Genomic DNA, 15,248 nt, shown 5'->3' on the forward strand with positions numbered 1-15,248 from the left:
TGAAAAAGTGTCATCTTAAATTACTTTTTAATGCACTCCAAGCAGACAGACAACTTGAGTTTCAAAGGGTTTGACGCTGTTAGAAAACAATCACTCTTATGCTTGCCCTTGCATGATCACATCGTTATCATATTAAGAATATGGAGGATTCATATGATACATATAAAAAGGCCGGAGTGTTGGTTGGCTCTCTGCATTCTACCATCAGAGGGAGACAACACCACCATTTTATGTCTCCTTTTTTAGGGGATATACGAGTTTTAACAAGGAACTTAAGTATATATTTTTATACCTGGACCTCTTACACCCATGTCCCTCACAGTAGCCTGCCCCCAACCCTAGCTTTATTCCATCTCAACTCTAACACCAACTCATTTTCATCCCATCCATAAACATATTCCATCCCTAAACGTAACCACAACTCTCTTCCTATTCCATCCCTAACCCTCAGATTCAGCATCATAAAATGTGACACTTGTGACGTCAGCAAGGAGAAAAGACACAACTAACCAAATAACTGAAATGCAGTTTGTTTTAAAGGAGACATATTATGAAAAACTCACTTTTTCTATGTTTCTACATGACAATTATGGAGATTGTGGGTCACTACCAACCCCAAAACAGCAAAATAAACCATCAAGTGAAATCCTGCATAGTTTGTGTAGTTCTGTAATCACCTGCATCTGCCAGAAATCTTGCCCCCTGTGATGTCACATAGGGCGAAAGTGCACAAGATGTGTGTGCACGCAGCTGTGCGCAGGCAGGCAATAAACTTGGTTTCAGTTTCGTTTTCAGAGGCATTCTGACAGAGCTGTTTGAGACAGAAAAGAGGGAGACTGTCCTGCAGCATCTGTTTGCTACTTTGACAATACCCTTTACAGAAAAAAAGAGTATATTATGTGATCTTTAACAACCATTTAAAATATATTTAACAGAGACACCATACCCTGTGCTATACCTTTCCCCTCTTTGCATCACACTGGGGAGCTCTCATGCTCCGGGGTCTCATTCCCTCCACTTATCAGCCTTGGTGATTGAGAGCACAGACCACCATCTCTCTATAGAGGGCACCCACAGACTCACAACGTCTTGTTTGCTAGAGCTGTGTACATTTTGTATTTGAAAGAGCAGCAAGTCAATGAATCTCGATAATGCGAGAGCCAGGCCACATAACTCACGTTGATAGCCCTTACATTGTGCCAAGAGGCGATAAATCTGCTCTGGGAAACATGAATATGCAGTGGCAGTCGGTCTGGCTTGTTCCTGCTTGCATGCCCCCCCCTGATGCACAGTTTATTTCTCTTCCCTATTCTAAACAGGACAAATAAAACCAATGAGCCACAGCATTATCTCATCAAAAGTGTTCGATTAGGCACAAATGTAGAAACACTTTTATTTTAATATGCTAAAAAAAACTGTTAATATTCAACATGGAAAAAATAAATTTAAGGATTTTGGCTTATTAGGAATGTTAATGTGAAAGTATTCACTATTATCTATCTATCTATAACTTATTTTCTACCTTTTGTGATGCTTTAAGTTTCAGTTCTGTGGTTTAGCTGAAATCTGGAATACAAACCGGGAATTCTGTGCTTCCAGCTGCAGATTTTCCTCATCCACTGCAGCAGTGGTTAAGCAGCAATGAGCAGCACTCTCTTATGCAATTTTATATGTAACCCGCAGCTTGTATTTGACGCCTCTTTGAGAAAAATGAAAAATAGACAGTCAGATATAGGCAGCACACAGTCATGGTGGGAGGGCTTAATGTACGCATTGCCTCAGACTGAATGTCTCATATAAGCGATAAGAAGGCTGCTTTGTCAATGACCCGATCCCCAGATGACAGTTATTTCTCTCGTGCAAATAATTCATCTCATTCACGACAGCCGTTCACTTTCCGTTTTTCTTCCCTGAGGAAAAAAAGGAAAAAAACCCCCAAAACAATCGCAAATTCCATTTCAGTACAATAAATAAGTATTAGAAAGAAATCTCTGGCGCTCATGATACATCTAAACACTAAATCATAAATCTGAGATTAAATTAAGAGACGTACAAAGTGGACAACAACTGTAGATGCAGCAGAACCGGGTCATCATCGGGACTCCTTTCCCCTCCATAAAATAGTTATTGGACATAGTTGACAAGTATGCGTAACGACGCGTCCCTTCCGTGGCACCGTGGAAGGAGGGTCGTCAGACGCACGCAGCTGCACGGTTTTCCTGCACTACCTTTCCTCCCAGACAAAAACCCAACTAGATTGTAAATGAGCACTGCGTGACAAAGAGCCTTTTTTTTTTTTTTTTTAAACAGATTTGGACGTTCCTCAGTCACCAGCCCCTTCCCAGTCGCCGTGCGTAACTGGAGAAACGCGTCGCGGAGAGTGGATCTCTCTTATCATTTCAAACAGTTTTAGCGTCGGAACGGGGAACAGGAGCGCTTTAACAGCTAGAAGCTTTTTCTGATTGTCCTCGGCGCTCAACGTGAGACGCTTTTTTTTTTTTTTTTGTCTTTCGGGCGACGGAACCGGCCGAAAGTTCCGCAGGCGCAGTTCTCCTCCTCTTCCTCCTCCTTCCTCCTCCTCCACAGCCGTGCGGGAAGTCGAGCTCGGCTGTTGCCGTGGTACTTGTCAGATAGATAGCATCAGCGGTAGGAGGCGATACAGAGGCTCCTGCAGGCTAATTGTAGCAGCCCGTGTTCGCAGGTGTTATCACCTATCCGCCCGTGAGGGACGGGGGGACGGGGGGGGCACGGGGGGGGCTTCATTCTGATCGAGCCGCGCTCTGACTTGTGCGCAACAAGGAACAAAGAGAGAATGTTGCAAATACAATGATCGCCTGTTTTTCTGAGACATCCACACATGCTCCGCGAGTTCAGTTTTTGATGAACATTTCTGAGTCGTCTTTGGAATAATAATAATAAAAAAAAGTGGATCCAGAGATTTTATCATCATGCGAAATACTTGGCTTCCTCCTCGGAGCGCGATTTGGGAATACTGGACATCGCTGATTGCATGTCTCGTTTGGATTCACAACAGTTATGGGATGCCTCACGTTATCCGAATAGGTAAGTTCACGCTTACATACACACACACGCGTGCGCGCGAACGCACAGGTCTATATTTTCACCTTGAAAGTTGCTCCACATTCAGCTAATTTCAGTGCGGGTCATGAAAACGATCTTTAAACGAGCAATCCCACCTCACTCGGGTTTATGTGAATTCTCAGATTTACAAACAAACAAACAAACAATAGCAGGGAACATTAAGAGGGCAGCGCGTAATTCCACACCGACAATGCCCGTTTCCAGTCAGGATGCGCGCAAATTAAATATTTGTTCCATTTTCTGTCGCCGGCATGTTGATTCTCTCCATTCAGGGTCACCGTCATGATTTATGGAAGCTATTTTATTTGATTTTTTTGTAGAGATTTGAATGACAAATTAAAGGCATATAATTATGTTACACGCATCGGAAAGTTTCGAACAATGTTTGCTCTTACAAAATGAGGAGGCGAGGAAAGTTTGGTCTAAAAATTCTATTATCCTCTCGCTGCAAACAAAACAAAGACGCCCACACTCGGAAAATAAAAGCGCTCTCCTTCATTCTGATCTTTCACACACGTCACTCAACAAATCTCTCACTGGGGGACAAAGTGAGAATTGTCATTCGGAACCTGGTCGTGCGTTGAAATATTTTTTCGCCGAAAAGAGACTAGAAGAGAAAGACGATCAATACGCTTTTTGTCACGAGGCAAATCATTTCTGACATTTGGCAAAGCGCCATAGAAGACAATTACTCAAAATGGCTTTGGCCCATACTAACACAACAGGCGGAGCGAGTCTTAATGGAGCTTTTTGTATTTGAGGTATAAATGATAGGTGAGGGTGGGTGAACGTTGATAATAATTGCACACTTTATATTCCTCAGTCGTCTAATAAAAAATAAAAAAAATTTAATAAGCAACAACACACCTTTTACTTTTATTATAGGCCAGCATATTATTTTTTTTTGGGGGGGGGGGGGGGGGGGGGTCAGGTTTAATCAAACTAAATGAAAGTTATGACTTTAAAGCTGTGGAGGATATCTCTTAAAAACACGAGTGAATTCTGTTAAGCTTTTTGTGGATTTAAGAGAAACACAGAATGAATACCCAAAACTGCAGGGCTGTGTTCGGGGTGCTGGGCATCATCTGCAGCTTTCTGGAAGGCCCAGGGTGTCCCTGTGATTGACTGCTGCTGTCTGACGAGCCATGACTTCTCTGACATTGCTGCAGACTTTGGTGATGTCTTAGAAAGAGCACATATCCTCAAAGCTCTCTTTCCACTAATATGAACTAAAATGCTTTGGTCAAAGGGACATGTTTTCCCCTCTTTAAAAAAAAAAAAAAAAACAGTGGCAGCAGCTCAGATGAAGACCTGAAATAGACTTGACAGGCTTTGTTTTTTTTTCAAAATGTCAAAGTGCTGAGACAAATTTACCTTGAAATGTGCTCCAGTTGCACTATTGCTTTTAATAGAATCTATCATGGCTTGCGATGCAGGAGCAGCTTTTTTTGTGTGTGTGTGTGTTCTTGAGATTGTTTTTTGACAAGCTGAGAAGAGGGACATGCAAAGAGAAGGTTGCTGAATTTGCCTCGCTGCCAAAAAAGAAAAAAAAGAAAATTCAAAAGGATTCATTTTAGTTCCTCCCCTAGAAAATAAATCCACTTGAAAATAACAAGAAACATGTGAGAATATTCTATAAGACTGCACTGCTACAGTTTTATTTTATTTTCATCGTGGGTCTGCTTGACGCTGTGCATTTAATATGTGATGTATGTGTATGTATAAGTATATTATGCTTACAGTCTGTGAGCTGATGTATTCATAATCTGCTGATTCACTTGTGCTCTTATTTAGGTGGATGTGTTGTAGACATTTTGCCCCCTCTAATATATATGTTTTTTATATACTTTGCGTGCATGCGTTTGTGTGTGCTCTGTGTCCCAGCCACCCTTCTAAAAACCAACAGAGGGCTCTCTCATAGTTGCTGCACAACGGCTCCCATCACTCCTCAGCACTGGTTACCAGCACAACCCAGTTAGAATCATGTAGGGGTGCAGCAGCGTTTGTGCGTGGCGCCCTCGTGTCTGTGTTGTGTCTTGGTTAGGCGGCCTGTTCAGTTCTACAAGTACACCATCTGGGTAATGGTGGGCATCCAAGGTGGAGTTGTTGTCATTGATTTTAGTGCTTTTACAGTGCATCGCTCTAAGTTGAGACCAGATGGTCACGCCGTCTCATTTTGCCACTTTTATTTGTCGGACGGAATTAAAGACCACTTTTCCTGTTTTTCTCCTCTTTCTGCCTCCCTTTAGTCTCCTTCCACCCTGCCTTTTTGATGTCCCCCCCCACCCTCCCCTGATATGTTTTTCCAACATCTTCGCTCATCTAGGAGCCATTTTAGCAGATACTACAGTGTTGTTATGATGAAAGTACTGGGGGACATGTGGATTTTCCTCTTGAAGATAATGCAATGTCTGTCGATAATTTGTCAGTTTATCAAGATGGGAATAACATGCAGGAAATTATTTTTTTGCTTTTCACATTTCATTACTTTCCTCTACATATTTTGCTTCCTCTCCGTTAATTTGATCGGGAGATCATGTATCTATTTCTATATTTTTTTTAATCCTCGACGCTCACAGTAATAACAGGTTATCAACCATTTTCTGTTGCGTGCCGAGATGGATAAAAATAATTCATCATTCGTTGTCTGCACACTCGCGCTCTTTCTGAGGTTATTCACTGCCTGCCGGGGATTTATTGAAAAATCAATGACTTTATCTACCTAATACTTGAAACACTTAATCACTGCCAGTTAATCAATTTCCCTCACGATTTCATGTTGATTTCATTTCCTTATAGTTCCTCTTTCTGCCCTGAAAACACCTGGTTATAAGCATTTTATTACATTTCTGCAGACTTAATTTTTTTGTTTGTGTGAAATGGCCTCAGCATACCGTAAGCTGACAAATGTACAACACTTAAAGCTGTATACAGTGTGACCACTCACAGGCTTCAGTCGGATGCACTGGGATTTGTGGTCACCATTTTGGTTGAAGTCACAGAGCCACTTCAGAGGCTTGTCTTTATCCCCACACCAGCAGCAGAGAGAGACTGAGGACTTTTCATGTGATTTACTCTTCTGGGGAGCTGTGGAGAGTGCACTCTCCATAAGATCCTTCTCACTGGGGTTTGTGCAAATGCCTCATCTGAAATGACTCAGACATATTTCAAGAGTCTGCAAGAAAGCAGTAATGGGTACTTTGCAATACTTACTTTAAAAAAAAAGTCAAACCCAAAGAAACCCAAAGGGACACTCGTATCACGAATTACCCGCAGGAGGATGGCATGGCTGGCAAAAAAAAAGGAGAAGACAGGCGTGTTAAAGGAAAAAAAGTGTTTGGTAATGAAAAAGAAAAATGAGTGGAGATGTTGCACCGAAGTTCTATCAAATGAAGATGGCCATCGGTTGCTGAGTGCAAATGAATATTTCATTTTGATCTAAATTTAATCGCTCCCCAGACAGAGAGAGGATGCGGAGAGAAGCCTGCTGGCTGGAGGTTTGGGGAGTTGTCGTGGTGAATGTGAACAAAGGCTGGTAGAGGTCACAGAAGAACTTTATACAGGGGGGGGGGGGGGGGGGGGTGCATTTGGTGTGTAATTCTATTATCTCTGAGTAAAAAGCAGAGATAGAAGGGTTAGGATTATGACTGCTGTTTTACCTGTGCTAACACCCCCCCCATTCATCCACTTGTACAAGCATGGATGAACAAATGTACTGCACAAAGAATTGGAAAGGTCTATTTTCTGCCTCTCCCACACTCAGGCATCTGTATCTTAGCTTCCCCACGCACACGCGCAAGGACACACACTATTTAAAGCCAAAAAAACATTTTCCAAAACATATGTCAGGTCTCACTGGGCCTCTTGTGCACAATCCAATTCCGCTCTCTCTGTCAGCACACTTGCGGCTCGTCATTAGCTTCAATCTCGCTGATGAGAAACGGCAGATGTTCGTTTTGTTGAGCAGAGGGGCCCGTCTCTTAACGTGCTGTTTCCGCACTGATCCTGTTTAGGCCCTTTAGACAGGAAAATTCCACTTCGATTCACAAATATATGCTCAAGGCCCGCTGGAGTCTGCGTTCTGTGATGATCAAGATTCTGTTTTTAAGTGTTGCTCATTAAGACGCATCAAACTCACTGTTTCCAGGTTAAAGCATTAAATAGATCAGATTTATGTTTCACGAAAAGGTGCAGCAAAGTCTTTAACACGACTTTCCATGTCAAGGAAGTGAAGGTGCTGAGCTTTGGTCGGTCATACATAATAATGATGATCCAATAATCCAAGCCACCAGGGGCTAATGGAGTGGATCTACCTACCAGTAAGATAATCCTGTGACACAACAGGGTCCTATCTATCCTCTGTTAGCTTAGCCTAGCCACTTCTAACACACCAGATGGTGTTTTCATATTGTACAAAGTGAAAGGTCTGCTGCAAGCATATGCTCATGATGCCTATTTAAATAAAGTTCAGAATGCCATATGGCTTCATATGTACCGGTATATCTATTGATTTTTATTAGTTGGTAAAAAGGAAATCAATTAGTTTGATAAATGGCTGATTTTAGTTTGTGGTCAACATTTCATTGGTTGTCAGCCGGAGTTAACCCTAACCCAAATTTATAGTAATACTGAATAAACAGGATAGATTGATTTGAAAAGACAATGCTATTGAATTTCTTTTTTGTTCCCAATATCAATTTTTTAATGCTGTGAGCACTGAGAACGAAATGGCCGTTTCATTCTTTGTGTTTGCAAACCGAGTGTGAAATCTCAGACAGATAATAATCAATTAAAATAGCTCAAATAGAAAATGTGAGCAAAAACCCACAAGAAAACCACAAATTATAAAACAATAGAAATAACTATTTTAGCAAAGACAATCAAAGGGAGGAAAGCCCAATTCAAAACCCACAAGTAAGCAAACAGTAAGGTTCTTTTCAGACACCGAGGTTAAAAAGAAATAAAAAAAATAGAATTTAGATCCTTTAAACGTCTTCACATGCTTGATGTAGGTACATAGATCAGGAGCAACAGGCTGATTGATTTCGCTCTCAATCTGCCTGAGTCCTCTTGTCGACCCATGAGGGACAATGTCATCGTAGCAGGACATGTGCTTTCAGATTTGCCAGTGGTTTGAAATTCATGGCGTGTCAATGTTGGCTTTTTCCCTGTGAATGTTTTTCCACCAAGGCAATGAATCAAATTTCATGCTCAAGCCATTTGTCTTTATTATGCCCTTGTCCTTTCCATTTGACTTTCCCATCTCAGCTTTCCTTGGGGCTCTTAAATCGAATAAAGTTAAAACAGTTTGAAAACAAAAAAAAGCTCGATTTGTGGGTCATTTCTCTCTCTGAATCATTCCAGCAATATGGAAGTTAATTAGAATGATCTAGTAGGCCTTAATTTGGTGAGTACGTTTTTACATTTCTGCAATGGGAATAATTTTGTCTTTCTCCTCCACACTGTTGGCAAAACACACACACCACACACACACCACAGGCGAGGCAAGTGCTGCAGCTGAAGAGACATACTGCGAGAGAAAGAGTGAGGCTGGTTACTTACATAGATTAAGCTAAGGGACTCTTATTTAGCTTGTTAATTAGCTTGAACCTTTTGATCCCAATTCTAAAACCTGCCATGTTGCCCCAAGACTGATAAAACTAAGCTTTATTCCCGTGCCTTTCACACACCACTGCATTCGCCGGCTGCATTAGCTTTCCTCTCCTTCTCGCCGTTAGTGTAATCCTTATCTATTCCCGGACGCTATGTGTAAACTTGGTCACCTCCAACACCTCAGTTGCACATTACACGTGCATCCCAGTAACAAGACCTTTTCTCTTTAGATGCAATGAGGAATTGGCATGGAGGTATCAGCCACCCTGCACATGTTTCAATTCTATTTAACTTGGGCTCAAGACAATGAATGGAAGGCGGCACCTTTTCATGCTACCCTTTTAATCAAGCGCTCATTGTTATAAATGTCAGGTCTTTGGTAATGTGATTCCCTCACACTGCTGTTCCATGACTGTTGGGAGGCGTGTGTGCTTGAGTGTGTATTTAGGAAAGAGAGCTGGGGGTGGCGGGGGAAGAGGAAGTGTGAGTATGTGCATGACAAGGAGATGTATAAGGGGAGCTGGCATAGAATCCCTGGAGCACAGGGGTAGAGCCGGAGTTACTAATCAACTGTGAGAGAGTAGGCTGGAGAAGACTCACCCTTTATTTTCTCCCCGAAGAGAGAAAGAGAAGGAACAGATAAGACAAACCTCTTCAGGCCAAAACCACTACAAATGATCACCAAAAATATCAAGACAGAAAGAGGCATCTTTTCCTCCACATTTTGCCTCTCACATCCCTTTTCACCCTCTTCCCTTTTCATCGGAGCAATAACAAATACGACCGCAGGAAGTGTATAAGACTCGGGGGGAGTTACCTCTCTGGCTCATGTGTTCATCCCTCCACTGATGGGTCGCCTCGAGGTTGAAAGCCAATGTCAATTTAGTTAACAGACAATACCCAGAAGATTCCACTCAGCACTCGCGCCATGTACGGGCAAGACAATAAGGGATGGACTCTCCTGTCTCTGTGAATGTTTTACTGGCTGCCGATCTACTGTCCAGGTTGTCCCTGGAGAGGAGTGTGGTTAACCGCAAAATGCTCCCCCCGTGACATGTTGGAAGACAGCTTGTCTGCACGTGGAAAGCGTCAGATATATGGAGCGAGGGAAGGATGTTGTGGGTGGTTTGTGGCTTGTAGTACAGATTTTAGTGAAGCCATTAGTGATGCTTGTATGAATAGCGTCAGCGTGGACACTCAGTTTGACCTTTGTGAAAGACTCAGATTCTTAATGCCCATTTTTCTACTTTTCATTGTTCACTTACTGCCTAATATACAGTATACCACTCACTGACAGGTGCCAATGTAGTAAATCGCTGTATATATATATCATATATGTATAGCTTAGTGGTTTGTTTTTATTGCTGTGCCTCGCGGAAGACTGGGAATTTCCACTTCCATTTATTTAAAGAGTCTGACTGGCGCTTGGTGAAATGTATGACCAGAAGGACATTGCCCACTGGCCTCACTGAAATAATGCTCAGTTAATGTCTTACTCCGCCTTCCTCTGCACCGCTCACATATGGATTGCTTGTCTGACACAGAGGGTGATTTGTTCAGATGTTGTTCTGACCATTCCTTTTGTATGGAGGACATAAGCTACAATTCACAAAATAAAAAAAGAAGAGTTTCTGAAGAAGGCCTGAAACGATTTATCGAAGAGCGAGTCAGCAGACTAGTCCTATAGGGGTACTTCAAGTACACCTTTCTGGTGGTATTCGGCACTGGATTTAGAATGAGGCATTTGTCGATGTTGTGGCGCATATTTGTGTTATCTCGATGTTGTCAGACTTTTTCCTGCCCATTTTCCATTTCCTACTTCTTGTACCCATCATCATAGCCTTGGAAAAGTGTGTTCTTTTGAGAGGGTAACATATAATCTTTTGTTTGAGTTATCTTTGAATTTCTTTTTTCTCTTCTCTTACCATAAGATTTGTATCACATGGCATGTGCTCGTCGCTTTAATCCCTTTCCAGGAGTAAAACGAGAGCGTCCCCTCTCTCACATTTGTTGACCCGACCGTACACATTGTTTTCTTCGATGACTTACATTTCAATTTGCAAACTCAGTCATTGTGGTTTAATGAGCGACTGGTTGGAATCCATTCATGTTTTTTATTAAGGTATTAAATAGCTTCAATAAACCAGAGGCAGAAGAAATATCCTCACCTTTTCTCCCCCCTTGTCTCTGGCTTTTCATGTAATTTGATTGCAACCACTAAGCACCTTTGACTCCTTTGCATCAGATGATTCTCATGGACATCTGATTTGGTACCTTGATTTGAGAGTGGAACATCGGGGCAGGGGGTAGAAATAACAGCACATGGAAATGGGCTGGTGATTGCCTTTCTCCTACAGTGTGGCGACGGAGGACTCGAGCCCTTGTGCCCCTCCTTGGTGGTTGATTAGCTCTGCAGCCCTGCAGCTCAGGAGTGACACAGTAGCTCATCGTACCCCGCTCCGCCCGACAGGCACCCTCCTTGATTGCACAGCGCTTCATAATTGTCCCTCCATTCTGCTTTTGTGTCCGGTGGGCTGCTACCTCATCTGAAAATGTGTTAATGCTCAACTTTTCCTAAACCTTTCACTTGTCGCACCTTAAAAACACGATCTTCTTAGATCCAGGTGAAGTCACTGTGATGCTTGTTAAGATAGACGATGCATACTATTCATCATAAAGCCCAATCATTCAAACGGGCCATTTTTCTTCATTATACCGCATTTATCAGTTGCACAAATAAGGAATAATGAAAAGGTCCATTACAGGTGCAGGTATCATAATGAACTGTACGGAAAAACATTTATGTCAAAGTGGGGCTTTTTCTAGCTCCCTCTCTCTGTAAGTATCTGCAGCTGCAAATGGGGCCGGTGGAATTTCTCTTTCAGTAAGGCAATTGAAAAGGAATTGCCATCGTGGCATTTCTAATCATTGAGTTGGGAGACATGATTGAAAGTTAAAGCAACTATCCAGTGGAATTCATCAAATTGTATTAATTATTTTTGTGTACTGGTGATGCATAAATTGGGACTGTAACATTTTAGGAGGATTGACAACCCCTTCCCCCCCGCATCCGTTTTTTCTTTTCTCTTTTTTATTAATGTGGGGCATGCTCAAATCACACAACAGTGACAAAGAGTATACCCTCTTCAATCTGTAGGAATACATCCAATCCATTTGAAATCTGATAATTTAATCTAGTTGAGATTGATTTGTCTGATTTATTATAAGAGAATAACTGAATAAGAGCGATCAACTTTCTATAGACTACCGGCATATTTAATTTCAAGGTAACAGAGGCAGACATTAGTCTTCATTATTTTCTAGGTTCTAGGACATGCATTTCCAGCTATAATAACTGCATTCTAACTACTGATAATCCATATGCAGAGATAATTAACACATTTATTATGATTATAATTAAATACCTGTCCACGCATCCATGAGTAACATAAGCGAAACCAAAGGTGGTGGTCGTTTCCACCCACCAGCAGCCGCTGATCTGACATGACCTGCAGTCACTCAGATCAGCGGCTGCTTCTCTCCCAAACCAAAACACCAGAAATAATATCTCTCTGTTGATTTCACTCCAAGCAGATATCCCCTGTAATCCAGACAAAGGCAGCACATGCAGAGTAGATTTTAATTATTAAATATGACATCTGTGTTTTGCCTGTTAAATTGCACTGCTTTATTCCAGTTATCTCACCTGCGACATGTGCGCAAGACATGAGCATAACAACGCGACTTTATTCCTCTACGTTTCCTTGCTTGCCTGAAATAAAGTCGGAGTCGGTGTCAGCCGAGTACAAGGTGACATAATTTACTGTGCAAGAGGAGAACTTGTGCTGGAAAGTAAATCCACCATCATCCCACAGCCCAAGTGTCTACATAAGAAGCAGAGGGCTGTAATAGATGGGTGACTTGTCATAACGTTACACACTTGTTCAGTGCGAAAATGATTCAATGTGTCCGCGGTGTTTCAAAAGGGAAGCTTTAGAGAAACTGTTGACTGTGAAGGATCCTCCAGACTGCTAGAAACAGGGCAAAAATGATGTGTTGCTTTCTGAAAACTCTTCTCTTCTCTGTCTGCATTGGTAAGTAAGTGTGCAATAAAAAGAGGCACTGCAAGATATATTGAACATTCTTCTTGTCTCTGCTTCTGGGCGATCAGATTAGCAACCTTTTGATATTTATTCATTTTATCCAAGGTATTGAAATAGCCCAGTCCATGCTTTATTTGCTTTGCTATAGTGCTAAGTCAAAGACTATTTGTGCTGCTCACACAACTAATGTAACCAACGCCAACAATGTTAGCATCTGCCACATAGTAAACACAATGCTGTAGTACATTGTGTACACTGTACATCGTGGTAGTCGCTGAGTACACATTAATGTTCTTCTGGTGTCCAGAGATGTGGAAAATCTCAACAACGGTAGGTCTACGTGTCACATAATCACATTAATCAATAACGATCAAGAGCCAATCTGTTCCTAACTTTGCTAAAGTTGGATGTTGAATATTGGCTTCCAGTCTTAAAAGAACTGGAGATTATTTAACAAACATGGTTTGTCAGTTCCACTTTTTGGATTCGGTGCAGAGCGTAGCAGTTCATCATTGCGGAACAGGTGGAGGTTTAATGCTTTCTTGTGAACCGCAGTAAATCCCGCTTGTCACATTCACCTCAACAAATCAGCCCACTGTGAGTGCTGCTGTTGTATATTCTCCTTGTGTGGATTTTTACACCAACAGAAGAGTTAGCAGTCGCTTACATCAGCGACGAAGGCCGCACAAAGCTGCGACAGGAAATATTGTGTTTGCCTTAGCTTGAGTTTAAAGGCATCAGACCTCGTTACATCCCTGAGCAGAGCAGATGTCAAAGCGAGTTTTATATAAAAAAAAAATTCAAGGAATGAGTATCTCAAGAATTGCTGAGTTTTCGATGCTTAAAAATAATTTGAAGTCAAAATTGAAAAAGTAAGATATGCTTGTTATACGTGAGAGGTTAAGCCTCCATCTCTGATTCCTAAGAAAGAAAAAATAATAATAGAAGGTGAAATGTGATTTATACTCATCTATCTATCTTCGGTGAATTCTTCCTTCATGGCCTAAATAACCTTTGAAATGTGAAAACCGTCCCGGTTGAGCGTCGCTGTGGAGGCAGACTCATCTCAAAGGAATGTCGTGTAAATCTGTCTGGAAATATACACCCGTCTATTCATCCATCTATAGTTTCAGAAACATCAGCATCATGACAAATCTGTCTGTGATCAGAGCTCATGTCTCTTCACTATCGGATCTAAACTGCAGCAACACAGTTTTTAATCGCGCTAGTATTGCAGAATATACGGGGAGAAGATGCTTAGTTAGCATTTCCATCCTCAGTGCATTTGCAAACTCTGGCTAAGCCAGCAAGATATGTCATATTTGTGGCTGAGGTAGAATTGTCTAAACACAATAACAAACTTTAGCAATCTAAAACTTCCTCATGGAGGAAGTTACTTAAAAATACACATAAACTCTGATTGACTTTTACTTTTCATGGTTGGTGTATAAAGATACCAAGAACAATTCAGAACATTTTGATGATGATCCAGATCATCATGTGGACTGTGTAAATCTAATAACGAGGGGAATGAGCTGCTTGGCAGAGGTCTACGCTCTCCGACTGTTTTTTGAGTTGATATTTGATTTCAAGAGACCAACAGACATTTCTAAAATCACTCACGTGTCCACAGTTTGTTGCTGCCCATGTAGAGAGAAAAAAGAAGTATATACTAAATATTATGTAGGAGAGAGAAATGTAATGAATAAATAAGAGGCTATTCAGTGGTGCAATGCAAATTAGTCTTGGATTCAGTTTGTTGAAGGAATGGGGAGAAATATGGCTACAGAGAGGAGGCAGAAAATGTGATGTGATTTCCAGCATTCGTTTGCATCACACCATAATCATTTCTGTGTTTCATGCCCTATAAATGCGAGCCAGACCTAAAAAATTCTCCCACTTATCCCATGTGCACAATTTGATTCTTGTGGCGTCTGTAAGCATTCAAAATTGTTATTTATTATTATTATTTTGTTAATTTGAAAGAAATAGCTGCAAGTGCTGATTTTGATAATAGTGCCAAGATCTGGGTAGCTTTTTTAGTCGCATTTCACAAGGACTTGAAGCGTGAATGGTGGCTCATGTTTTATTTTCAGGATGTCTGTGTAGCCTTATGGCTCTCTTCAAAGACCCACGAAAAAAGTGTGCGAATAAGGAAAGCGCAGTGTAAATGGCCCTCCTAATGACTCTCAGCAGGACTACATCTTGTATCTTTTATGAGCCAGGAAGAAAGCCGTGCATCATTATACAGTGCCCATCTGAGATCCACCGGCAGCATGATGCGACAAAAAAGAAACCCATCCTTTTAAATCGGGCGTAATGGGACACATTAGCGTATCGTTAGCCTGTTAGCGTGCCTGGAGGTCAGTCACTGGCTGCCAAACTCTTGCTGCTGCAGAAAAAGAAGAGCTCGCTCTACGGCTCTCTTCA

General features: G+C 41.6%; 1 protein-coding gene across 1 annotated transcript in view; it reads left to right on the top strand.

The window, feature by feature from the left end:
* Positions 1-2,948: 2,948 nt before the first annotated feature.
* Positions 2,949-15,248, top strand: part of LOC137914049 (glutamate receptor ionotropic, kainate 3-like) — a 60,052-nt gene continuing 47,752 nt past the window's right edge. The window contains exon 1 of the mRNA XM_068757669.1: positions 2,949-3,063. Coding sequence (XP_068613770.1) covers positions 2,949-3,063 — 115 coding nt within the window. The remainder of the gene's footprint in view (positions 3,064-15,248) is intronic.

This window comes from Brachionichthys hirsutus, unplaced genomic scaffold, assembly GCF_040956055.1.
Source record: "Brachionichthys hirsutus isolate HB-005 unplaced genomic scaffold, CSIRO-AGI_Bhir_v1 contig_761, whole genome shotgun sequence".
In the NCBI taxonomy this organism is placed as follows: domain Eukaryota; kingdom Metazoa; phylum Chordata; class Actinopteri; order Lophiiformes; family Brachionichthyidae; genus Brachionichthys; species Brachionichthys hirsutus.